Below are 18,818 nucleotides of genomic sequence, written 5' to 3' on the forward strand. Positions count from 1 at the left end.
GTCAGTCTTGGCACATATGCAGCAGGGCTAAAGGAAGCTCTTGAGGGTCCTGGGTGTCAAGGCATGCACTCATGCAGTACAGACAACATTTCTGGGAGGCACGATCTGCAGCAGAGCACTACAGCACGGTGTACAGGGGGGTCTCCTGAACCGGGGAAAGCTCAGGGGAGCGGAGAGATGTGGGCCCCAGCATGGCCTCTGCAGCCCCCTCGCTTGCCCTTGCAGGGGGCAAGTTGGTAGCCAGAGAGAGGAGCCACAAGATCTTTTCCACTTGCGCCAGGGACACGCTGTGCGTTTCGCTTGATGGTCCAGGTTCTCAAGGCAAATGCTGCCCCAGCAGAAGCAGTCCAAGAGGAGAGGAGGGAGGAGGAGTCTGTCTCTGCCGAAGGGCTGGTAGCACTTCTTTTCAAGACAACTGGGAGTGAGACGCGGGGGGCCGAGAAAACTTTGCACCTCTCTACGTAAGTGAGGGCCATCCACCTACAGTCCCCGTTTTCTTGCGGTTCCGGATCTGGGGGGCGTCTGCCCGCTTTGTCAAGAGAGTCTCTGTGAGTTCGCTCCTGCCGGATGGGTTTGTACTGGGTGTGACGGCCAGGAGCCACTGAGCTGGGCGGTGGGGACAAAAGGTGGGGCTGGCGGTCTGGGTGATGCTGTTCTGGTGGCTGTGACAGCACAGAGGACGGGTCACAATGGGACCTGTCTCCAGGGGCATCACCAGGTGGCCACACTGCAGTTTCACTTGGGCGACGGGTGCGTGCAGCATGCAGGGGGAAGGCTGGGCGAAATGGGGGACGGGACAGAGGGCCAGGGGGTTTCTAACCCTGAGCGAGAGGCGAGCCCCACAGGCTGGTACCACAGGGTACCACCCTCGGGGCTGGGGAGAGAGGTGCTAGGGGCTCCCTGTGGTGGTAGGTGCAAGAGAGGCTCTGAGGATGCGTCGGGACGCTGTTGTGTGGCAGCGATGGAGGCTCCGCTCTGGTGTCCCTTGCCCTTTCACGGGGCACAGCCCAGCCAGGGGCTGGTCATCAGGGCGGCTTGGGCAGGACGGGCCCCATGCTGGCTCCAGCCAGGGCCCGCGGCCCCTTCAAGCCTGTTGCCAGCAGTGCCCAAACGCTGTGTGGGAAGAGCCTGTGGCTCCCATCCCTGCAGTGCTTGCAAACCCTGCCCTTGTTCCCTCCCACCTCTCCTACAGGCCCCCAGCTCCAGGCAGCTCCTGCACCACTGCCCCGGTCCCGTGCTCCCTGCCACCCAGCCCTGCTGAGCCCCTTTTTCTCCTGCCTCCTCCAGGCCATGGCTGCCGGACTTGGCCTCCTTGTGATTGTGCTGGCCATCCAGCATGGGCTGAAGGGCCATCATCAGATAGATGTGGCCACGGCCCAGCAGATACAGCAGCGTGAGGAGTATCTGCGTGAGGAGATGACTCAGCTGCTGGAGGAGATGGAGCAGAGCAACTCCACGTGGGAAGACTGGCTCCTCCGGTCTGTGTTGCAGCACCGGCTGCTTTTGACCATGGCAGGAGCCGTGGTCCTGCGCGCTGAGATCTGCTGGCTGGCCAGGGAAGTGAACTTTGCCTCTGTCAGCTGCAGTGAGCAGGACAGCTCCAGCAGCGAGGAGGCGGAGGAGAAGGAGGAAGATGAGGAGGAGGAGGAAGACCTCAGTGGTGTCAAGTCTTTGGCTTGTGCATCGCCAGTGCAGGGCCTGCCTGAGACGTGCAAGGTGCTGAAGAAGCTGGTGGGCGACCTCCTCGATATATGCCAAGTGGTTTCCAAGAGGACTTTGATGCCGCAGATGCAGCCAGCCGTTGGGATGGATGACAGCTATGAAACCTGGCGCATCCATGAGGACAGCATCTCCTACCGCCTGCTGGTGTTCCTGCGGCCACCCCCCGGGCACTCTTTCAGCCTGGAGCCGGCCACCACGGGGCAGCTGCCAGCAAGGCGCTGCAGCGTGCGTGTGGGGCTGGAGTGCATGTGCTGGAGGGAGCAGCTGCTGGGGGACAGTTTGTGCTTTCTCCACCATCCCGAGGACAAGCTGCGGACGGATCAGAGCTCGTACCTCCTGCGTACCCTCTGCACGTGCTCCTACTTAGACGTGGAGAAGATCGCCTGCTGGGCCCAAGGGCTGGTGAGATCAGCCTGGCTGCTTTTTCCTCAGTCGCACGACTGCCAGCTCATGGTGCTGCCCTCCTCCCACTCCTGCAGGTTCCAGCTGACAAGCCCCTCCAAGATGAACATCTGCACTGAGATGACTTTTGCAGTGCAGCAAGGCAGCTCAGTGTCCTACCTGAGCCTGGAGTAGGCAGAGGCCGCCTTCACCAGCAGCACAGCGCGGCCGGAGAGCTGCGCTGCTGTCGAGGTGCAGCTTTTCAGACCGAGGGCGACGCCACCCAGCAGGACAATTTGCACGTCCCAGGTCTGCAGCTCTGCGCCCACGTGCTGGTGGCCCCAGGCTTCTCCAGCCATGCCCGTGACCCTGAGGACCTGCTTTCCTCTCAGACGGACGGGGCCCGGGCGACAGTTTCGCACACTGGGCCAGGCTGATCGCAGAGACTGCCTGGGGAGTCTGCGCCGCAGATGTGGACAAACGAGGCGTGGAGATGACGCTGCTCGAGAGGAGCTGAGCGTGACGGGAGTTTGGGGAGTCTGCCCTGGTCCAGCTGAAGATGCCATTGCAGCTGAGAGTGCTGTTAGCACGTATAAGGGGATGGGACCAGCCATCCCACTGGAAAGAACTGATGGGCCCTGTGGGCCCTTTATTTGATACATAGTAAATAACAATATAATTTTTATTGTAATGAAAATAAATGAATTTGTGTTAACCAACTCTCTGTGAGTGTGCCTGGAAAGCCCTTGAAAGTTCTAGCCAAGCCCACGCAGTGGCTGCTGGGGTCTCCAGGTAACGAGCATGCCTAGGAGACCACCTTAACCAATGGGGCTGACCTGACCGTATCGGACCACAAGCCCTGGTTTCCCTTGGGTTGTAACTGGCGTCTGCTGGGAGATCCCTTTGAGGCAGCGTTCCTTGAAGCAGCAGCTCTCAATTGGAGACTCTGCCCTTGGATCAGGATGCCATCCAAGGAAACCCTCCAGAATTCAGTGTCCTTACCTCACAGAGGAGTGGTTGCACGTTTTAAGTCATCGTTCTAAGCTTACATTTGGTTAGTTACCAAATCTAGACGCGTAAGTCTGTAGGGCCAGATGGGATCTACCCAATGATACTGAGGGGGCTGGCAGAAGTGTTCACCAAGCCACTTTCCATCACTTATCAGCAATCTTGGCTGAGGTCTTAAAGGGCTTTTCCAACCTGAATGATTCTATAATTCTATGATTCTTATTAGATAAACTTAATGTTTGATGTGAGTTTCCATTCACAGTTATTTCACTACTGCTTTGTGCATTCTAGTTATACTTATGTCTCCTAATATATTGTGGGGCAACCGTATCCATCAATTTACAGAACACCACAAATTCCATTTAAAAAAAAAAAAATCCCCAGAAAGTCTTGGAATCTCATGTTTTTGCAAAGCTGGTGTTTTAGAAATTTGCAGTGAGAAACAAGCTACTTGGAGTTTCCCAATGCTTTCCAGAAGGTAAGAGTATGCCTGCAGATAGCTATTGCAGAGCAGCCCCAAAGCTTCCCAAGAGACTCACTCTTCACTTTGACAGATGCTCTTCAAACAGAGTGAAGAGAGAGGGTTCACTCCAGGTGTCCATTTACAGACATCTGCGGCTTGCTGGGTGTCCAGAGTATTGGAAGGGTACTGGCAGGTAAGAAAAAGAGTTTCCAGGAAACTCAGGCCCTTCTGGGCCAGCAGTTTGAGGCTGCTGCAATATGCCATAGAACCTACAGAGACACAGGACTATTCCTAGACAAGTTCAACATCTCAGTCCCAGCCCTATTCTCTGCTCCAGAGAGCCTCACAGTCGCATTTTTCATCCCCTTGGCCTCTGTCACTGGGAAAAATTGAAACAGAGTAGCTGAAGTAGGAACAGGTTTAGATCAACTCTAAATGCTTTTGCATCTAATGTGAGAAAGAGTAATTAAGAGCTGCTTAAAAGGTAAAATAAAACAAGTGTACCAGAATCTTATATAGTTTCTCACCAGTTGACAAAAAAAAAGCACTTAAAACGTTAATTTTTCTGCAGTGTAAAGGTGAGATTGATTCACAGAAGAAGGTCACTTTTTCTCCTGAGGTCGTCTAGCTAAGAATGCTCTGTCCAGAAACCTGTGCTGCTTCTATGAACAGGGTTTGAAGCAACTGCTGCGTGACCAGCTGGACGGTCATAAAGCTAAGATGGAACTCAGTGCAATCCTATGCATGACAATGAATGCCACGGGTTCATCTATGAGATATCTGCCCACTGAATAATTTTTTTTTTTACAAAATGATGTACTGCAGATTCTCTTCGAGCAAACACCCTTGGATTCAATGATTAGGAAAAAAGCAAGTTAACTTTGCCAAGTAGGTGAGGTTGACTGTGTACCAAAGACACTAATAGTACAGATGGAAAGAAACAGCTTGTTCTGGTTTTATTTAGTGAGGGGGGGCTAAGGTGGCAGCTTCTGGAACAAGCTGCTCTAGAAGTGGTTCCCCTTTCTTCAGTGGACTCGGCCGAGCCTAGGGCAGACCTGCTGCTGGCCAAGGCTGAACCAACTGGTAGCAGAATGTTCTGTGATAATGCCTCTGTGCTAATGTATTTAAGAAGGGGAAACCAGAAAAAAAAATAGGAGAGAAGATGTGAAGATGCTGAACAGGGGCAGAGAGGTGGAGGCGCGAGCCTTGTGGGCCTTGCAGGCCTCAGCCTCTGGTCTCCCGCCGGGCGGCTGTGTGGGCCCGACTCAGCCTGGCCCGGCTGCAAGAAGTGGAGAGGAGATGAGATGTGAAGAGATGCTGAGAGGCGTCAGCCTGCCTGTGGTGAAGAATTTTTGTGGTGAGAGGAACGGCTGCAGCCGGCAAGGTCAGTGAAGAAGGAGGGGCAGGAGTAATGCGGCTCCTGGCAGAGGTTCCCCTGCAGACCAAGTTGGTGCAGCCCGTGGTGAGGCAGGTTGTCCCCCTGCAGCCCATGAAGGTCCACGGAGGAGCAGAGATCCACCTGCAGCCCATGGAGGACCGCACACTGGGGTAAGTGGATGCCTGGGGGAGGCTGTGGCCCGTGGGGGGCCCGCTGGGGCAGCCGTTCTGGAGGGAGTGCACCCCGTGGAAGAGAGGTCCCACTCCGGAGCAGTTTCATAGAATCATAGAATCATAGAATGGTTTGAGTTGGAAGGGACCTTCAAAGGTCATCTAGTCCAACCCCCCTGCAAGGAGCAGGGACATCCCCGACCAGATCAGGTTGCTCAGAGCCTCATCCAGCCTGGCCTTGAACGTTTCCAGGGATGGGGCTTCCACCACCTCTCTGGGCAACCTGTTCCAGTGTTCTATAACTCGCATTGTAAAAAATTTTTTCCTAATTTCCAATCTAAATCTACTCCCCACTATTTTAAAACCATTACTCCTTGTCCTATTGCAACAGGCCCTACTAAACAGCCTCTCCCCATCTTTCTTATAGGCCCCCTTGAGGTATTGGAAGACCGCTATCAGGTCTCCCCGGAGCCTCCTCTTCTCCAGGCTGAACAGCCCCAAATCTCTCAGCCAGTCCTCATAAGAGAGGTGCTCCAGCCTTTTTATCATCTTTGTGGCCCTCCTCTGGACCTTGTCCAACTGGTCCATGTCCTTCTTGTGTTGGGGGCTCCAGAACTGGACACAGTCCTCCAGGTGGGGTCTCACCAGGGCAGAATAGAGGGGGAGAATCACCTCCCTCAACCTGCTGGCCACGCTTCTCTTGATGCAGCCCAGGATGCGGTTGGCCTTCTGGGCCGCAAGGGTGCATTGCCTGCTCATGTTGAGCTTCTTGTCCACCAGCACTCCCAAGTCCTTCTCCTCAGGGCTGCTCTCAATCCATTCCCCGCCCAGCCTGTATTTGTGCCTGGGATTGCCATGACCCAGGTGCAGGACCTTGCACTTGGCCTGGTTGAACTTCATGAGGTTGGCATAGGCCCACCTCTCCAGCCTGTCAAGGTCCCTCTGGATGGCATCCCTCCCTTCCAGCGTGTCGACGGCACCACACAACTTGGTGTCATCGGCAAACTTGCTGAGGGTGCACTCTACCCCACTGTCCATGTCGCCAACAAAGATGTTGAACAGGGCCGGGCCCAACACGGACCCCTGAGGGATGCCACTCGTGACTGGTCTCCACATGGACATTGAGCCGTTGACCACCACTCTCTGAGTGCGGCCATCCAGCCAACTCCTTATCCACCGAGTGGTCCGTCCATCAAACCCATGTCTCTAGTTTAGAGAGAAGGATGTCGTGTGGGACAGTGTCAAAAGCTTTGCACAAGTCCAGGTAGATGATGTCTGTTGCTCGTCCCTTGTCCACAGATGCCGTCACCCCGTCATAGAAGGCCACCAGATTGGTCAAGCACGATCTGCCCTGACAGCCATGTTGGCTGTCACCAACCACCTCCTTGCTCTCCATGTGCCTTAGCATGGTTTCCAGGAGGATCTGCTCCATGACCTTGCCAGGCACAGAGATGAGGCTGACCGGCCTGTAGTTACCCGGGTCTTCTTTATTCCCCTTTTTAAAAATGGGGGTTATGTTCCCTCTCTTCCAGTCATCGGGGACCTCACCAGACTGCCACGACTTCTCAAATACGATAGCCAGTGGCTTGGCAACTTCATCTGCCAGTTCCCTCAGGACCCGCGGATGGATCTCATCAGGTCCCATGGACTTGTGCACCTTTAGGTTCCTCAGATGATCCCAAACCTGCTCTTTGAGTACAATGGGCGGTTCTTCATCCTCGCAGTCCCTGCTTGCACCTTCTACAGCTTGGGTGGTGGGACAAGAACTCTTGTCGGTGAAGACTGAGGCAAAAAAGTCATTGAGTACCTCAGCCTTCTCCATGTCCTGGGTAACCAGGACACCAGTTCCCTTCTGGAGGGGGCCTACATTTTCCCTGGACTTTCTTTTGTCCCCTACGTACCTATAAAAGCTCTTCTTGTTGCATTTTATATCCCTGGCCAGATTCAGTTCTGCCAGGGCTTTGACCTTCCTTACCTTATCCCTGGCGACTCGCACAGCCTCTTTGTAGTCCTCCCAGGCTACCTGTCTCCATTTCCACCCTCTATAGGCCTCCGTTTTTACTTTCAGTTGGTCCAGGAGCTCCTTGCTCAGTCACGCCGGCCTCCTGGCCTTTTTGCCCGACTTGTTTTTCATTGGGATGCACCTCTGCTGAGCTTGGAGGAGGTGCTCCTTGAATATAGACCAACTTTCCTGAGCCCCTCTTCCCTCCAGGGCCGCCTCCCATGGCACTTAGCCCATCAGGTCCCTGAAGAGGCCGAAGTCTGCCCTCTTGAAGTCTAGGGCAGAGAGCTTGCCGTGTAGTTTCCTTGCTGCCCCGTGGATCTTGAACTCCACCATCTCATGGTCGCTGCAGCCAAGGCTGTCCTTTAGTTTCACATCCCCCACCAGTCCCTCCCTGTTGGTGAGCACAAGGTCGAGCATGGCACCCCTCCTTGTCAGCTCCTCTATCACCTGCAGGAGGAAGTTATCATCCATGCATTCCAGGAACCTCCTGGACTGCCTGTGCCCTGCCGTGCCGTGCTGTCTCTCCAACAGATGTCAGGGTGGTTGAAGTCCACCATGAGGACCAGGGCCTGTGACCGTGAGGCTGCACCTATCTGGCTATAGAGCGCCTCGTCTGCTCTGTCTTCCTGGCCAGGCGGCCTGTAAAAGACCCCACCGTAATGTGGCCCGTAGGTGGGACCCCACACTGGAGCAGGGGAGGAATGTGAGGAGTTGTTCCCCGACGATGAAGCAAGACTCAGCCCGGCCCGGCTGCAAGAAGTGGAGAGGAAGTGAGACTAGAAGCAATGCTGAGAGGCGTCCGCCTGCCTGTTGTGAAGAATTTTTGTGGTGAGAGGAACGGCTGCAGCCGGCAAGGTCAGTGAAGAAGGAGGGGCAGGAGTAATGCGGCTCCTGGCAGAGGTTCCCCTGCAGCCCAAGTTGGTGCAGCCCGTGGTGAGGCAGGTTGTCCCCCTGCAGCCCATGGAGCTCCACGGAGGAGCAGAGATCCACCTGCAGCCCGTGGAGGACCCCACGTTGGGGCAGGTGGAGGCCTGAAGGAGGCTGTGGCCCGTGGGGGGCCCGCTGGGGCAGCCGTTCTGGAGGGAGTGCACCCCGTGGAAGAGAGAACCCGTGCCGGAGCAGTTTCATGAAGGACTGTGGCCCGTGGGTTGGACCCCACACAGGGGAGGAATGTGAGGAGTTTTTCCCCTGACGATGAAGCAGCGGCGTATAACAACGCGTGATGAACTGACCGTAACCCCCATTCCCTGTTCCCCCCTGTGCCGCTTGGAAGGCGGGGGAAGGTGGTAGAGATAATGTGAAGCCCGAGAAGAAGGAGGGGTGGGGGCAGGTTATCTTGTTCTCGGTCTCATTGTCCTGCTGTTTTTTAGCAATCAGTGAATAGTTTTCCCCTAGTCGAGTCTGTTTTGCCCCTAACGGTGAGAGAAGGAGTTAAAGAAATCTTAATAGATATGGCATTGATTAATTATTGCTGTGCATCCTAAGGAATCAAGTTGATAAATAGTGCTTAATGTTTTGTTAACTACTTCCTTAATAATTTGCTAACCATTGTGCAAACTATTTGAAGCAGAAAGTCTTGCAATTCTCCACGAAAGACAGTTCCCGGTAAGGACTAGGGGGGTCGCTTCAAGAACCAGCTAAAACCGACCCTGCAGCTTGAATGAAAGCCAAGGGATAACTGAGTTTGCGCAAGAACAAAAGGTTACTAGCGGTGACGAAGAGGAGTCACCTGCCTTCATCCCCACGACCCCCGACGACCACCACCAGGAGGCACTGCGCAAGCCCAGACAGGAGGAGTTTATGAAAATGACCCCTTGGGACTAATTTTAATACGAAGCGGGGATAGGTCATGCATATGTATAGGCGTATTGTGAAACTTTATGTGTATGTAACATTTGGTTGTATAAATTTAAAGTGAGTTGCCACGTAAGGCGCGCACGGTTTTGGTGGGACTACCCCCCTGTGCTGCCCAGCGCTGAATAAACATACCTACTTTACAATCTTACAGATTGTGGAGTCCGTTTTCCGCACGTCAACGGTAAATTTAAGGATTTCTCCCTGTCCTTATCTGAAACCTGGAGACTTTTTTTCTCATATTATCTCTGCCTATTCTCTTGGAGTGTGGGGGGGAGTGAGAGAGAGAAGGCGTAGTCTGGTCCTGACCAGGGCTAAACTACGACAGCACCTTAACCAATGGGGGCTGTCTGCCTGCTTAGTCAAGAGAGTCCCTGTGAGCTCCCTGCTGCCGGATGGGTTTGTACTGGGTGTGATGGCCAGGAGCCACTGAGCTGGGCGGTGGGGACAAAGGCTGGGGCCTGCCGTCTGGGTGATGCTGTTCTGGTGGCTGTGAGAGCACAGAGGAGGGGCCAGGGGGTTTCTAACCCCGAGGGAGAGGCGAGCCACTCAGGGCAGGGCACGGCACCACCCTCGGGACTGGGGACAGAGGTGCTCGGGTCTCCCTGTGGTGGCAGTGCCCAGAGAGGCTCTGGGGATGCGTCAGGACGCTGTTGTGTGGCGGGGATGGGGCCTGTGGTGTCCCTTGCCCTTTCTCGGGGCACAGCCCAGCCAGGGGCTGGTCATCAGGGCGGCTTGGGCAGGACGGGCCCCATGCTGGCTCCAGCCAGGGCCCGCGGCCCCTTCAAGCCTGTTGCCAGCAGTGCCCAAACGCCGTCTGGGAAGAGCCTGTGGCTCCCATCCCTGCAGTGCTTGCAAACCCTGCCCTTGTTCCCTCCCACCTCTCCTACGGGCCCCCAGCTCCAGGCAGCTCCTGCCCCACTGCCCCGGTCCCGTGCTCCCTGCCACCCAGCCCTGCTGAGCCCCTTTTTCTCCTGCTGAGAGAAGGTGTTAAAAAAACCTTAGTAGAGATGGCATTGTTCAATTATTGCTGTGCATGCTAACACAAATGATCCTCTGCTTTGCTAATTAGCTATTGTGAAAACTACCTAAGGGGAGGGGAAGTCTTGCCTTCCTCACAAGGACAGTCCATGATAAGAACTGAGGGGCCTTGCTTTGTGCCCTGAAGCAGAAGTCCTGCACTTCCTCACAAGGACAGTTCCTGATAAGAACTGGGGAGCCTCCTTCAAGAACCAGCTAAAAGCGACCAAATGACTCATTGGGACTAATTTTAATACAAAGCCGGGATAGCTCATACATATGTATAGGCGTGTTTTAAAACTTCATGTGTATGTAACACTGGGTTGTATAAATTCAAAGTGAGTTGCCTCGTCAGCCGCGCACGGTTTTGGCGGGACTACCCCCCCCACCGCGTGCTGCCCGGCGCTGAATAAACATACCCACTTTACAATCTTATAGATTGTGGAGTCCGTTTTCCGCACGTCACCGCCTCCTCCAGGCCATGGCTGCCGGACTTGGCCTCCTTGTGATTGTGCTGGCCACCCAGCATGGGCTGAAGACCCATCATCAGAAAGACGTGGCCACAGCCCAGCAGATGCAGCAGCGTGAGGAGTATCTGCGTGAGAAGATGATTCAGCTGCTGGAGGAGATGGAGCAGAGCAACTGCACGTGGGAAGACTGGCTCCCCCGGTCTGTGTTGCAGCACTGGCCGCTTTTGACCACGGCAGGAGCCATGGTCCTGCTCGCTGAGATCTGCTGGCTGGCCAGGGAAGTGAACTTTGCCTCTGTCAGCTGCAGTGAGCAGGACAGCTCCAGCAGCGAGGAGGTGGAGGAGAAGGAGGAAGTTGAGCAGGACGAAGAAGACCTCAGTGGTGTCAAGTCTTTGGCTTGTGAATCGGCAGAGCAGCGCCTGCCTGAGACGTGCAAGGTGCTGAAGAAGCTGGTGGGCGACTTCCTCGGAATGTGCCAAGGGGTTTCCAAGAGGACTTTGATGCCGCAGATGCAGGCAGCTGTTGGGATGGACGACAGCTGTGAAACCTGGCGCATCCAGGAGGACAGCATCTCCTAGCGCCTGCTGGTGTTCCTGCGGCCACCCCCCGGGCACTCTTTCAGCCTGGAGCCGGCCACCACGGGGCAGCTGCCAGCAAGGCGCTGCAGCGTGCGTGTGGGGCTGGAGTGCATGTGCTGGAGGGAGCAGCTGCTGGGGGACAGTTTGTGCTTTCTCCACCATCCCGAGGACAAGCTGCGGACGGATCAGAGCTCGTACCTCCTGCGTACCCTCTGCACGTGCTCCTACTTAGACGTGGAGAAGATCGCCTGCTGGGCCCAAGGGCTGGTGAGATCAGCCTGGCTGCTTTTTCCTCAGTCGCACGACTGCCAGCTCATGGTGCTGCCCTCCTCCCACTCCTGCAGGTTCCAGCTGACAAGCCCCTCCAAGATGAACATCTGCACTGAGGTGACCTTTGCAGTGCAGCAAGGCAGCTCAGTGTCCTACCTGAGCCTGGAGTAGGCAGAGGCCGCCTTCACCAGCAGCACAGCGCGGCCGGAGAGCTGCGCTGCTGTCGAGGTGCAGCTTTTCAGACCGAGGGCGACGCCACCCAGCAGGACAATTTGCACGTCCCAGGTCTGCAGCTCTGCGCCCACGTGCTGGTGGCCCCAGGCTTCTCCAGCCATGCCTGTGACCCTGAGGACCTGCTTTCCTCTCAGACGGACGGGGCCCGGGTGACAGTTTCGCACACTGGGCCAGGCTGATCGCAGAGACTGCCTGGGGAGTCTGTGCCGCAGATGTGGACAAACGAGGCGTGGAGATGACGCTGCTCGAGAGGAGCTGAGTGTAACGGGAGTTTGGGGCGTCTGCCCTGGTCCAGCTGAAGATGCCATTGCAGCTGAGAGTGCTGTTAGCACGTATAAGGGGATGGGACCAGCCATCCCACTGGAAAGAACTGATGGGCCCTGTGGGCCCCTTATTTGATACATTGTAAATAACAATATAATTTTTATTGTAATGAAAATAAATTAATTTGTGTTAACCAACTCTCTGTGAGTGTGCCTGGAAAGCCCTTGAAAGTTCTAGCCAAGCCCACGCAGTGGCTGCTGGGGTCTCCAGGTAACGAGCACGCCTAGGAGACCACCTTAACCAATGGGGCTGACCTGACCGTATCGGACCACAAGCCCTGGTTTCACTTGGGTTGTAACTGGCGTCTGCTGGGAGACCCCTTTGAGGCAGCGTTCCTTGAAGCAGCAGCTCTCAATTGGAGACTCTCCCCTTGGATCAGGATGCCATCCAAGGAAACCCTCCAGAATTCAGTGTCCTTACCTCACAGAGGAGTGGCTGCACGTTTTAAGTCATCGTTCTAAGCTTACATTTGGTTAGTTTCCAAATCTAGACGCGTAAGTCTGTAGGGCCAGATGGGATCTACCCAATGATACTGAGGGGGCTGGCAGAAGTGTTCACCAAGCCACTTTCCATCACTTATCAGCAATCTTGGCTGAGGTCTTAAAGGGCTTTTCCAACCTAAATGATTCTATAATTCTATGATTCTTATTAGATAAACTTAATGATTGATGTGAGTTTCCATTCACAGTTATTTCACTACTGCTTTGTGCATTCTAGTTATATTTATGTCTCCTAATATATTGTGGGGCAATCGTATCCATCAATTTACAGAACACCACAAATTCCATTTAAAAAAAAAAAAAATCCCCAGAAAATCTTGGAATCTCATGTTTTTGCAAAGCTGTTTTTTTCAGAAATTTGCAGTGAGAAACAAGCTACTTGGAGTTTCCCAATGCTTTCCAGAAGGTAAGAGTATGCCTGCAGATAGCTATTGCAGAGCAGCCCCAAAGCTTCCTAAGAGACTCACTCTTCACTGTGACAGATGCTCTTCAGAGTGAAGAGAGAGGGTTCACTCCAGGTGTCCATTTACAGACATCTGCGGCTTGCTGGGTGTCCAGAGGGTACTGGCAGGTAAGAAAAAGAGTTTCCAGGAAACTCAGGCCCTTCTGGGCCAGCAGTTTGAGGCTGCTGCAATATGCCATAGAACCTACAGAGACACAGGGCTATTCCTAGACAAGTTCAAGATCTCAGTCCCAGCCCTATTCTCTGCTCCAGAGAGCCTCACAGTCGCATTTTTCATCCCCTTGGCCTCTGTCACTGGGAAAAATTGAAACAGAGTAGCTGAAGTAGGAACAGGTTTAGACCAATTCTAAATGCTTTTGCATCTAATGTGAGAAAGAGTAATTAAGAGCTGCTTAAAAGGTAAAATAAAACAAGTGTACCAGAATCTTATATAATTTCTCACCAGTTGACAAAAAAAAAGCACTTAAAACGTTAATTTTTCTGCAGTGTAAAGGTGAGATTGATTCACAGAAGAAGGTCACTTTTTCTCCTGAGGTCGTCTAGCTAAGAATGCTCTGTCCAGAAACCTGTGCTGCTTCTATGAACAGGGTTTGAAGCAACTGCTGCGTGACCAGCTGGACGGTCATAAAGCTAACATGGAACTCAGTGCAATCCTATGCATGACAATGAATGCCACGGGTTCATCTATGAGATATCTGCCCACTGAATAATTTTTTTTTTTTACAAAATGTTGTACTGCAGATTCTCTTCGAGCAAACACCCTTGGATTCAATGATTAGGAAAAAAGCAAGTTAACTTTGCCAAGTAGGTGAGGTTGACTGTGTACCAAAGACACTAATAGTACAGATGGAAAGAAACACCTTGTTCTGGTTTTATTTAGTGAGGGGGGGCTAAGGTGGCAGCTTCTGGAACAAGCTGCTCTAGAAGTGGTTCCCCTTTCTTCAGTGGACTCGGCCGAGCCTAGGGCGGATCCGCTGCTGGCTGAGGCCGAGCCAACTGGTAGCAGAATGTTGCGTGATAATGCCTCTGTGCTAACGTATTTAAGAAGGGGAAACCAGAAAATAAATAGGAGAGAAGATGTGAAGACGCTGAGCAGGGGCAGAGAGGGGGAGGCGCGAGCCTTGTGGGCCTTGCAGGCCTCAGCCTCTGGCCTGCCGCCAGGCGGCCGACTGGGCCCGACTCAGCCCGGCCCGGCTGCAAGAAGTGGAGAGGAGATGAGACGTGAAGAGATGCTGAGAGGCATCAGCCTGCCTGTGGTGAAGAATTTTTGTGGTGAGAGGAACGGCTGCAGCCGGCAAGGTCAGTGAAGAAGGAGGGGCAGGAGTAATGCAGCTCCTGGCAGAGGTTCCCCTGCAGCCCAAGTTGGTGCAGCCCGTGGTGAGGCGGGTTGTCCCCCTGCAGCCCATGGAGGTCCACGGAGGAGCAGAGATCCACCTGCAGCCCGTGAAGGACCCCACGTTGGGGCAGGTGGATGCCTGAAGGAGGCTGTGGCCCGTGGGGGGCCCGCTGGGGCAGCCGTTCTGGAGGGAGTGCACCCCGTGGAAGAGAGGACCCATGCCGGAGCAGTTTCATGAAGGACTGTGGCCTGTGGGTGGGACCCCACGCTGGAGCAGGGGAGGAATGTGAGGAGTTGTTCCCCCTACGCCAAAGCAGCAGCGTATAACAACGCGTGACCGTAACCCCAATTCCCTCTTCCCCCCCTGTGCCGCTCAGGGGGTGGGGGAAGGTGGTAGAGATAATGTGAAGCCCGGGAAGAGGGAGGGGTGGGGGCAGGTTATCTTGTTCTCGGTCTCATTGTCCTGCTGTTTTTTAGCAATCAGTGAATAGTTTTCCCCGAGTCCAGTCTGCTTTGCCCCTAACGGTAAATTTAAGGATTTCTCCCTGTCCTTATCTGAAACCTGGAGCCTTTGTTCTCATATTATCTCTGCCTATTCTCTTGGAGTGTGGGGGGGAGTGAGAGAGAGAAGGCGTAGTCTGGTCCTGACCAGGGCTAAACTAGGACAGCACCTTAACCAATGGGGGCCGTCTGCCTGCTTTGTCAACAGAGTCCCTGTGAGCTCCCTGCTGCCGGATGGGTTTGTACTGGGTGTGATGGCCAGGAGCCACTGAGCTGGGCGGTGGGGACAAAGGCTGGGGCCTGCCGTCTGGGTGATGCTGTTCTGGTGGCTGTGAGAGCACAGAGGAGGGGCCAGGGGGTTTCTAACCCCGAGGGAGAGGCGAGCCCCTCAGGGCAGGGCACGGCACCACCCTCGGGGCTGGGGACAGAGGTGCTCGGGGCTCCCTGTGGTGGCAGGTGCCCAGAGAGGCTCCGGGGATGTGTCAGGACGCTGTTGTGTGTCAGCAACGGGGCCTCAGGAGGCTCCGCTCTGGTGTCCCTTGCCCTTTCTCGGGGCACAGCCCAGCCAGGGGCTGGTCATCAGGGCGGCTTGGGCAGGACGGGCCCCACGCTGGCTCCAGCCAGGGCCTGCAGCCCCTTAAAGCCTGTTGCCAGCAGTGCCCAAATGCTGTGTGGGAAGAGCCTGTGGCTCCCATCCCTGCAGTGCTTGCAAAGCCTGCCCTGTCTCCCTCCCACCTCTCCTACAGGCCCCCAGCTCCTGCCCTACAGGCAGCTCCTGCCCCACTGGCCCGGTCCCGTGCTCCCTGCCACCCAGCCCTGCTGAGGCCCTTTTTCTCCTGCCTCCTCCAGGCCATGGCTGCCGGACTTGGCCTCCCTGTGATTGTGCTGGCCATCCAGCACGGGCTGAAGAGCCATCATCAGAAAGACGTGGCCACGGCCCAGCAGATGCAGCAGCGTGAGGAGTATCTGCGTGAGGAGATGACTCAGCTGCTGGAGTAGATGGAGCAGAGCAACTGCATGTGGGAAGACTGGCTCCTCCGGTCTGTGTTGCAGCACCGGCTGCTTTTGACCGTGGCAGGAGCCATGGTCCTGCTCGCTGAGATCTGCTGGCTGGCCAGGGAAGTGAACTTTGCCTCTGTCAGCTGCAGTGAGCAGGACAGCTCCAGCAGCGAGGAGGTGGTGGAGAAGGAGGAAGATGAGGAGGAAGACCTCAGTGGTGTCAAGTCTTTGGCTTGTGCATTGCCAGTGCAGGGCCTGCCTGAGACGTGCAGGATGCTGAAGAAGCTGGTGGGCGACCTCCTTGGAATGTGCCAAGTGGTTTCCAAGAGGACTTTGATGCCGCAGATGCAGCCAGCCGTTGGGATGGACGACAGCTGTGAAACCTGGCGCATCCAGGAGGACAGCATCTCCTAGCGCCTGCTGGTGTTCCTGCGGCCACCCCCCGGGCACTCTTTCAGCCTGGAGCCGGCCACCACGGGGCAGCTGGCAGCAAGGCGCTGCAGCGTGCGTGTGGGGCTGGAGTGCATGTGCTGGAGGGAGCAGCTGCTGGGGGACAGTTTGTGCTTTCTCCACCACCCCCACGACAAGCTGCGGACGGATCAGAGCTCGTACCTCCTGTGTACCTGATAGAGACTGAAATGTTTAATTAATGTCTCAACATCGCTAGACGATGGAATGATATGAGATTTTGTTTGTTTGGTTGGTTTCTTGGTTTTTATTGTGAACCACCATGGGTCCATGGGGTGATATAAAATTGACAGCAAATTTATAGTGTTATTGTTTATTGACTGTGCTCTGAGGTGGAGGCAGGGAAATCCATTTTCCTGCTGCGTATCCAGGCCCCAGTTCCGGTGGACCAGGATTGCACAGCCACAAGCTCCACAAGGACTTGGTTGCCAGCCTCACCAAAAAGCAAAGACTGAACTGTTTTGCCAAAGAAAAAAAGGGTTGCAAAAATGAACAAAATGCTTAACATTTCGATGGTGCCCTATCTTGAGGCATTTATGATGTTGTGCTTTGCTATAGTTTTGTTGGTTTATCTTTGTTTACCTTGTGACTGTCCTTGTAAACAATTACTTGCTTCTTCTGATTCCCCGGAGCCATAAGCCTCAAACTCTGCCTGGGACAAATTTTTAGTTTTATAAGATAACATAAGTGTTGTTAATTAGATTTAGATATGTTAAGATCATTTACATAGATAGTTAAGAGAATTTTTTTTTCTTTTTTTAATTATTGCTTTTAGTTAGCATTTATGTCTCTTTGTACTGTCATGAAGTTTAGGAAAGAACCTTTCTTTCTTTTAGTTTTGTAACTTGCCTGACAAACAATAATGTTTAGAATTGAATATATCTTTTTTTTCTTCTTTTATTCGTCTTCTCTTCTCTTTTTTTTTAATTTTCTCTTTCCTTTCCTCTATCATTTCTGCCACCACGGAACTCCGTCCCTGAGGCAACAATGTTGAGCCACGGGGTGGTGTAATAGACTGTGTCAAAAATTTGTCTCAACATTGTTGAAACAGCAAACCACCACCCGAGCAATGGCTTCCCGTTATCTTGCAAGGCAACTCCTGTTGTCTTGCGAACCTGAATGCAGAGCTGGTTGAGAAATCTAGCCCTACCCGCCATGGGCCCAGAGATACATATCACCCGGTAATGGGCATGCATATCGCCCGGTAATGGATCGCCCGGTAATGGGCATGCATATCACCGCCAGGTGAGGGGTGCGGCTGGGAAAACCAGCTCTTAAAATACAATGAAAACAACCAACATAGAAAGGGGAACATTTTTCAACGGAAGACACTTCTACACTTCTTCTTCTCTTCACTTCATTCACTCAACGGAATACACATTCGCCGGAATACACATCCACGGAACCGACATCGACATCGAGACGACCAACGCCGGACGGATCGTTCCCCCATCGAGCGAACTGAACTGTCGGGACGCTGCAGCTCTGTGGTGGTAGCTATTGCAACCAAAACTCTTTCCCCTCTTTCCTTTATCTCCTTTCTCTTCCATTTACAATCTTCTTGTCGGGTCAATAAAGTTACCTGGCACTTGACTCCGTTTTGAGTCTTAATTCTGTTCCCGAGAATATGAGCAAAACCACGCTCCGGTGTGTGAGAGGTTGGTCCAGCCGCCCCTAGCCTCCCAGACAAATCTGGGAGCAAAATCTGGGAGCGTCTATGGAGCAAATAATCTTGGGTGAGATCACTCGGCATATGAGTGGCATCCAGGGGATCAGGCCCAGCCAGCACGGGTTCACGAAAGGCAGGTCGTGCTTGACCAACCTCATTTCCTTTTACGACTGGGTGACCAGACTGGTGGATGAGGGAAAGGCTGTTGATGTGGTCTACCTGGACTTCAGCAAAGCCTTTGACACGGTCTCTCACAGTATTCTCCTAGGGAAACTGGCTGCCCGTGGACTGGGTAGGTATACCGTTCTTTGGATAAAGAACTGGCTAGGGAGCCGTGCCCAGCGGGGAGTAGTCAATGGAGTCAAGTCCAGCTGGCAGCCTGTTACAAGTGGTGTCCCCCAGGGGTCGGTACTTGGGCCCACCTTGTTCAATATCTTTATTGATGACCTAGACGAGGGGATTGAGTGTACCCTCAGTAGGTTTGCAGATGACACCAAGTTGGGTGGTGGTGTTGATCTGCCTGAGGGTAGGGAGGCCCTTCAGAGGGATCTGGATAGGCTGGATCGCTGGGCTGAGCTGAATGGGATGAGGTTCAACAAGGCCAAGTGTCGGGTCCTGCACTTTGGCCACAATAACCCCATGCAGCGCTATAGGCTCGGAGCTGAGTGGCTGGAGGACTGTGAAGAGGAAAGGGACCTGGGGGTGTTGGTTGATGCTCAGCTGAACAGGAGCCAACAGTGTGCCCAGGTGGCCAAGAGGGCCAACGGCATCCTGGCCTGCATTAGAAATAGTGTGGCCAGCAGGAGCAGGGAGGTAATCATCCCCCTGTATTTGGCGCTGGTGAGGCCGCACCTCGAGTATTGTGTTCAGTTTTGGGCCCCTCACTACAAGAAAGACATTGAAGCCCTGGAACGTGTCCAGAGAAGGGCAACAAGGCTGGTGAGGGGTCTGGAGCACAAGTCTTATGAGGAGCGGCTGAGAGAGTTGGGATTGTTTAGTCTGGAG

The 18,818-nt window shown here is 54.0% G+C and overlaps 1 protein-coding gene across 1 annotated transcript; it reads left to right on the forward strand.

Annotated features, from left to right (window-relative positions):
• Positions 1–1,290: 1,290 nt before the first annotated feature.
• Positions 1,291–2,298, forward strand: LOC147600880 (inositol 1,4,5-trisphosphate receptor-interacting protein-like 1). The gene has a single exon (XM_086747725.1). It carries the CDS (start codon positions 1,291–1,293, stop codon positions 2,296–2,298), a length of 1,008 nt encoding a protein of 335 aa, XP_086603851.1.
• The last annotated feature ends 16,520 nt before the right edge of the window (positions 2,299–18,818 follow it).

Source organism: Chlamydotis macqueenii, chromosome 4, assembly GCF_036417535.1.
Source record: "Chlamydotis macqueenii isolate bChlMac1 chromosome 4, bChlMac1.mat, whole genome shotgun sequence".
Classification (NCBI taxonomy): Eukaryota; Metazoa; Chordata; class Aves; order Otidiformes; family Otididae; genus Chlamydotis; species Chlamydotis macqueenii.

Bases quoted from the DNA above. Each gene is read 5' to 3' on its own strand.
- LOC147600880 (XM_086747725.1), top strand. From the start codon at position 1,291: ATGGCTGCCGGACTTGGCCTCCTTGTGATTGTGCTGGCCATCCAGCAT.